Here is a 7,450-nt window from a genome sequence, read left to right on the forward strand (position 1 = left end):
CTGCTGCTGCTGGTCCAGGTTAACTTGACAGTGCCCTGCAAAAGTTCTCCATATAAATGAGCAAGTAACTGTGGGTATGGATTGGCATGATAGAATTCTTGCTTTTTAAGGGGTTTATAATTATATGAGGATTTGGCCATTCTTGTGACTGTATTTCCAACCCAAAACTCGAGAAAGGCTCCTTAATTCAGGATGGAATGAATTAATGTTACCTTATGCACAGAGTTTACAGAAAATGAGCTTTATAAAAATCTTCACCAGTAACTCAGGCGGAGTTTAAAATCTAAAGCAAACTGGCAAAATAACTGTGAAATCTCATTTAAACTTGCTTTGGAGAGCATTGTGGGTCACTTCCAAATGAAAAGCTTCTTGGCTACTTAAACATTTCTTTGTTGTTGTTTTGCTTTACAGCACAAGGCTTTTGCTATCACAGTGACTATCCCAGGGGGCTCAAAAACCTAATGGAGTGCAAAAGTAAAACATGGTTCTAATTTTATCTTCCCTGTCTGTCTTGGAAGATTTAACCCATTGTGTGCCAGACTATTGCACAGTTTAATTTCTAGTTCTTAAAAGTTTCTGCTGAAGTTTTTCTGTTGTTTGGCAACAACCATGTGTCAGTGCTGTGCCTTCCTTCAAGCTGTAATGAAACTAGCCACTGTTTTACTTTCTAGAAAAAAAATTCTTGAGTTTCCTGGGTGTGTTTGGTCTGGCTGAGCTGATTTTCCCTTTGCAGCCCTCACGGTGCAGAGCTTTTGTTTTGGAAGTTAGAAGGTGTTGATAACTCCCATGTTGTGACTACCACTGAGCAGTGCTCACCCAGCACCAAGGCTCTTTCTAACCTTCCCTCCCCAGGGGGTTGGGGGAGCAGGAGCATAACCAGGACAGCTGACCTGAACTGACCAAAGGGATGTTCCATACCATATGATGTCAGCTCAACTATAAAGCTACTAAAAAGTGGTGGTGGGGGAAGCCTACTCTTTGGTCCTCTGATGCAATCACTACGCCAGGGGATGGGAAGTAGAGAATAGTTCTTTGGGTTTTTTTCTCTTTGCTTCCATGCATGGCTTTGCTTGGCTTTGCTTTCTGATTAAACTGCCTTTGTTTTTACCCACAAGGGGGTTTGTCTCCATCTTATTTTCCTTTCCCCTTTTGTTCTGTGGAGGAGGGAGAGGAAAGGGGGGTGTGATAGAGAGTGGCTTGGTGGGCATCTCTTGGTCAGCCAGGGTTAACTCAGCACAAGGTCACTTAGGCTCTCTCTAAAACATGATCTAGCACCTTTGAGAGATGGCAGTACAAGAAAAAGGACTCAAAATACAGAAGAGCCCTTCAGTGTACAAGCTGTGCAGCCCTGCTCAGCTGCTGGGGCCCAAGGGGAACCACATCTCAGGCCATTTGCACTCGCTTGCTTTTACTTGAGAGATTCTTTTGTGGGCCCAAAACGCTAAAAGCAGCTGAGAAGCCAGACTTGTAAATGCTCTTTTAGGTGTTGTTTTTAATACACATTCACACCAAGGTAATTTCTTAAAATAAACTCCTGTCTCCAAGCCCAACATCTTGCCACCCCCATTTCTTCACAGCAGAACATAGCAGGGCTCAAAAAAACCCCATTTTAGTCATGCCTATTAAATATTTGCTGAAACTGCAGCTGCCTTGCCATAATATGTGATGTTGACCAGTAATCTGCTATAGGTGGTTGTACACTGTAGTCTTGTGCATATTGGTCATTTCAGAGAACTGGAAATAAATTCAAGACTCTAAGCTGGGACAGTGGGAGAATTATGTTAAATAGCAATGAAAATTTGCAAGAAGCAGATTCAGGCTTTGTACAGGCTAATAGTGAGCACATTGTTCAGTGGAGCTGCTGGGAAAGCTGGTAGAACTAGGGGGAATGGGGCAAAGCTGGCAGTGGGCAGATTCAGGCTGGATGTGAGGAAGAAGTGCTTCCCCATGAGAGTGGTGAGACCCTGGAATGGGTTGCCCAGGGAGGTGGTTGAGGCCCCATCCCTGGGGGTCTTTAAGGCCAGGCTGGATGAGGCTCTGGGCAGCCTGATCTAGTGTGAGGTGTCCCTGCTCATGGCAGGGGGGGTGGAACTGGGTGATCCTTGTGGTCCCTTCCAGCCCTGACAGATTCTGATTCTGTTGTAGCAGAGGACTTAGTAGTGTTGGCTTAATGGTTGGACTTGATGATCTTGGAGGTTTCTTCCAGCCTAAAGGATTCTGTGATTCCATGAACTTGTGGCCATTCTACAGGACACTCCCCAAAAGGCTTGCTGAATTTGTTGGAAGCCCTCAAGCACATGCACCACAGAGGTCTGGTATGCCAGGGCATCACTGCTTGGATTTCATTGTGTGATTTGATTTGAAGCTTCAGGGTTTGATTTCATTTTTTGCTTGTTAGAATTGAAACTGTGGGACAGCCAGACAGACGAGACAGCCTGGGGGTGTGTGTGGAGCAGCAGAACGGCTACGACTCCTTGCAGCGGGACAAGGCCGTGTGCGTCAGCACCAACGGTGAGACGTCCTCCTTTTGCTCCCCCAAAACCCACGGGCCCTGGTTCTGCATATCCCTGGATGACACATGAGCTACGTCACCCTCCTCTTATGTACATACTGCTTGTGTAGTTAAATCTTTGGTGAGATGATGGATCTCCTTTTCCTGCTCACAGTTACTGCAGCCCACTTGGTAAGACAAAAGGGATGCGGCAGGCTTGCTTTCCAGTACTGTTTGGCTACCAAAATACACTGAGACATAGTATTGCATGTTGGTACATACTGAGAGTGACAAATATTTGATATCTTGACTGTTTCAGGGGCGGTATTTGTAAATGGAAAAGAGATGACAAACCAGCTGCCTGCTGTTACTTCTGGATCGACCGTGACATTTGATATGGAAGTTGTGCAGCTGGGGCCTTCCAGCAACGAGGGAGGCAACTTTAAGCTTCGAGTAACAATTAGCTCCAACAACAGAGAAGTGGTCTTTGACTGGGTACTTGATCAGTGCTGTGTCTCTTTGTATTTTGGATGTTCATTTTCATACCCAGGCTGGAAGGTTTTGGTGTTTTAGCAGTAAGTGAAGGGATTTGTTTTCTTGCTATAAAGGGTAATGCTAAAACTTCGTTTTCCAGCTGTTTGACATGAACAATCTCTTAACAAAAACCTGTCTTTATACTACTTGAACTCCACTATATTGTACTTCCTACTGGATTCATTTTAAAAAGTAATTGTGAAACATTGGATTTGTTACTCTGGAAAAAGTTAGAAACAGGCAAATTAATTTAAGTAGTCCGTAAGACCGTTCCCTTTTTTCCTCCAGACTTGATTTTTGTCAGTATTTCATTGTACTCTAGTCTCAGGGTACGTATGTTGTGTAGAATTAACTTTGCTTAATGCTGCTGTTGTGTAAAATAAGCCTCTAGGGGGGTGGAGGGGTGGTAGTGGACCAAAGTTTTATTTATACCACTCAAAAAGAGCAAAGTCTTTAGGGCAGTGATGTCCTGCCATGCTTCCTTGTACACAACACTGCCTTAATAGTGTGAATGGATAGAGGGTTCTGCAGGCAACAGCTACTTCTGCCACACATGGTACTGTCCCTCCCTCCAGAGCAAGGACCTCTGAGCCATAATGTCTGGTCAGATATGTAGCTGGTCTGTCAGTGACTCACTTAAGTGCCTTATTTCCAGGTATTTCTTGAACTGTTTTCTGCCTTATCACTCAGAACGTGTATTTCCTAGAGTAGTTGCATGGTGATGCTTACAGCAGCCTGGGCCCACACCTGGAGTGGGATGGTTCTCCTGCTCTGCTCTGGATGCCTTCCCCAGTTATCAGTTACCACCTAGCCTACGTCTGGGCGAGTCTCACAGTTAGTGCTTCGGCATGACGTGCAGGCTGGCAGCCATGATTCCTTGCAGAGCCTTCCAAGACAACCTTCTTTCTATTGTCCAACAACAGAGGCAAGGGAAGTGCTGTTCTGACATGCAGGATTCTTGCAAGTCCCAGGCAGCTGCTTGGGAACACCTCGTCTTCACGTGCAATAGGGCAGGTCTGTGGTCCGAGCACTGGGGATGGACTAGGCTGCCCAAGCAAGCTGGGGCTGCTGCTGGAGATCCTCCTTAGGAGAGGATGGAGAGGAGCTTTGGGTATGGGCTTCAGGCAGACCCCACTGGCACGGATATAACCTTTGGTATTCAAAAATGGAGCAGAGGGTGGTAATTTAGCTTTTGCCCTCATGTAGTAGAATGGGACAAAATTAATTAATTGATTTGAATTCATTAGTTACATGAAGTTACCAATATTTTCTGCAAGGAGCAACTATGATAAGGTCATTCTAAATCTGAGAGCCCATTCCTCATCAAAAGATTGCAATACTACTACATTTAAAGAATATTTTGAAGTGATGCTTGCCAAGGGCCTTCTTACCTCAAGTTCAATGAAAATTAAATATATTTTAACATGTCAGAATAGCAATGTTTAAAAAACCTAGACAATCATTCTGCCTTTTTTTCATTAGCCCTCTATGCTAGCATAAGAAATTTACATTGGATTAGTATCCCAAGTATTCCCATTGTCCACACAAGATGAGTCATCCTGCCTGTATTTTTTTCCCCAAGCCAGTGTAGCAGGGGTAACAAGAATTTCAAAGAGGAGAGTGGCTGTTAGTATTTATACTAAAAAAACTAAATTGTGATTAGATTCAGATGGATGCAAAGAACTTGCACATGGTAGTTAGGTTGGAATTTACTGTAAGATGTGAAATGAGGAAGATTGCATACCCGAGGGTGAGATTATCCAGTGTTAGCAACAACAAGCCTGCAGTATTCTCAGTTTTCCAAGCTGAGCTGTTTCACTGTTAGGATAAGCTAGTGTTCTACTCCATGTACTTTCAGTGTTCCTTTGAATAATCCTATGAAGTATTTTCAATACTTTTAAAATCTATTTCTTTTCCTATAGCCGAGAAGGGTCAGCAGATGGCTCAAACCAGTGTTAGTGCTGTTTAGAGGGTCAGGCTGGCACTCCAGCGAGCAGCCAACAAACCTTGCCCCAAGTGACAGTGCTGACAGTTTTGCTCACACACTTCAGGTGCCAGGTACTAGTTGTAACTTAGTACGTTTTACCCTATGGAAACTAAAATTGTGAATATCTACACTTTGGAGGTACCACAGGTCAGGTGCCTTTTCATCTGCTTTTGGAAGGTCTAGTCAAGACTATTGATTCTGCAGGGTATTCACTTGCATATTAGAAAATAAAGCTTAAGCCTTGAATTCAGGTACTTCCAGAGCTGGCAATGCCATGTCAGTTTGTTCAGAATCGCATACAAAGCAGCTGAAGATGACTGTGAAGGACTCCAGGAGGCCCCTGCTGCTCCCCTTGAGTGCTGAGGTTGGCAACAGAAGAAATTTCTTTTCTGACTTCAGTCTTTAGCTGTATGTTGAACAAGGGCAGTTTGCCAATGGTTGGTTGCTTTGGGGGGTGTTTTTTAATTTTTTTTTTTTAAACTTGGTGTAAGTCTAATTGTCCAGATTGCTAATTAGGTACTGTTCAGCCACCTCTTAGAGCTGCACCTTTTAAACCTGGGAGAGGTGAAGAATCTCAGGGCAAGAGACCTGAGTAATAAAAGTAACAAAGTATGCAAAGAATCAGAAGAGGTTTGAAGTTCTGTTCTTCCATTGCAGAGTTCAGGTAGGTAGAAAACTTGACATGCCTCTAGCGAGCGGAACCTTGCAAGCAAGAGTGTTAACTGCTTTTGAAAGCCAATCCTGAAAGATGTTTTCTTAAGCTAGTACATTCACTTACCTCAACCAAGACTTGTGTCGAGTTAAATTTGACTTTTTTAAAATAAAGTTTTATCCCTCAACTGTGTATGTTCTAGTAAATTATTTATTGGGGCATGAAGCTTAGCATCACTGCATTCCAGCCAGAACACAAGAAAATGTATTCTATAGCCCTGCAGCCATCTGGAAGAGCTTTTAAATTTTTTTTCTCCATCTCTGTCTCTCAGAAGTCTCAAACAATTTTATTTTCAGGTTTCTCACTTTAGCACTTCACCTTTATTTCCAGCTAAAGTTTAGGACGTAACTGACAGTTCTTGCAGAAATATTTTTTTTTCAAAATTAGTTACAACACATGTAAACTACTTTTCTCAATATTCCATCACAGCTACTTTGTTTCTTACTGTTCCCATCTTCTTACCATTACATTAAATGGTGCAACTCTTACAGAATAGTTGTTTTTGGCCACTGTTACTGAGCAATGAATCAGAGGTATTTAACCCCTTCCAATAAAGTCCATGGTGCACTAACACAGCTTTACTTTATTCACCTTAATTCTGCTTTACCTGCATCCTGGTCCATTCCTTTGGTCTCTTTTTAAAGGAAAGATCTTGTGAAACCATGGTAGCTTTCTCTCATAAATACTCAATCCTTATGAAGAACTTTCTTCACGATAAAATGCTGAGTATTTCTATAGTGTGCAGCTCTCAAATGAAACTGTTTTAGAACTGCAGATCGGTCACAGAAGGAAGTCTTACCTACTTGGTTCAAAGCTTGTTTTCTTGGCTGTGGAACATGCAGTATCAGAGGTATAACCAGGATCTGGTCCAACAGGAACACCATGGAAGCACTGGCTGATGATGGCACCGAACTGTTCTGTGAATTAAGAAACACTTAACTTTGAACAATATTGTCAAAATCATTCTCACAGGACAGCTCCTGCATTCTTGAAGGTAAAATCAAATTGCTGGTTTGGGGTGCTTGTAGAGTTTGGGGGTTTTGTTTTGGTTATTAGTGAAGTAATCAGAACAGTTAAAATTATCTGCAACTGCTTCATTCCAAGCAGTGAATCTTTACCCCACCCTCCAAAACTGCCAAGGAATACATTAAAGATAACCTTAAGTGTATGTTGCTTTGAGTGTAACAACTGGAAGTTCATCTAACAATTCTGACTATAGTACTTAATGCACTGATTTAAATATTCAGGTCATAGGTTACGTTTCAGCTTGGGGTTCCCAGACCTAAAGATGATCACCAAATACAAACATAACTAAAATCTGCCATGAGTATATTACAGACCAGATTAGAGGAAGTTTGCCAGTTGTAGAGGTCAAAGCACACCAGGCAGTTGCAGTCTAAAGTTTACAGCATCTAGCTGTCAAATCCTGCAAGTCAGTATCTGAATGGAAGAAGGTTTTCAGTGGCTGCTCTTCAACAGTCACTATTTGGTCAAGCAGTGCAATTCCTTACTCGTTTTGTCCTGTAGTACCTGGAGTATGGATCCTCTCCCAGAGAGGAACTATCCTAAACTGATACAGATTATTTGGAGCAAAGTTTAAAACTAAGTATCTTGTAAAATCCACTTGAAACATTAACCACCCGCATGTAAAAAACTATACAAGTCTTATTTAACTGACACACAGGAGGAGTGATGTTTCACTTGCAGTTGTTTAAGTTACAGTTCT

The 7,450-nt window shown here is 42.5% G+C and overlaps 1 protein-coding gene across 1 annotated transcript in view; it reads left to right on the top strand.

Moving 5' to 3' along the window:
• CRLF3 (cytokine receptor-like factor 3) overlaps positions 1-3,064 on the top strand; it is a gene marked incomplete at its 5' end in the record, with an annotated part of 10,647 nt that extends 7,583 nt beyond the window's left edge. Inside the window, 2 exons of the mRNA XM_008935770.1 lie at positions 2,399-2,511; positions 2,811-3,064. Of these exons, the coding sequence (XP_008934018.1) occupies positions 2,399-2,511; positions 2,811-3,064 (367 nt within the window). The remainder of the gene's footprint in view (positions 1-2,398; positions 2,512-2,810) is intronic.
• Between the last annotated feature and the right edge of the window lie 4,386 nt (positions 3,065-7,450).

Source organism: Merops nubicus, unplaced genomic scaffold (assembly GCF_000691845.1).
Source record: "Merops nubicus isolate BGI_N331 unplaced genomic scaffold, ASM69184v1 scaffold15992, whole genome shotgun sequence".
Classification (NCBI taxonomy): Eukaryota; Metazoa; Chordata; class Aves; order Coraciiformes; family Meropidae; genus Merops; species Merops nubicus.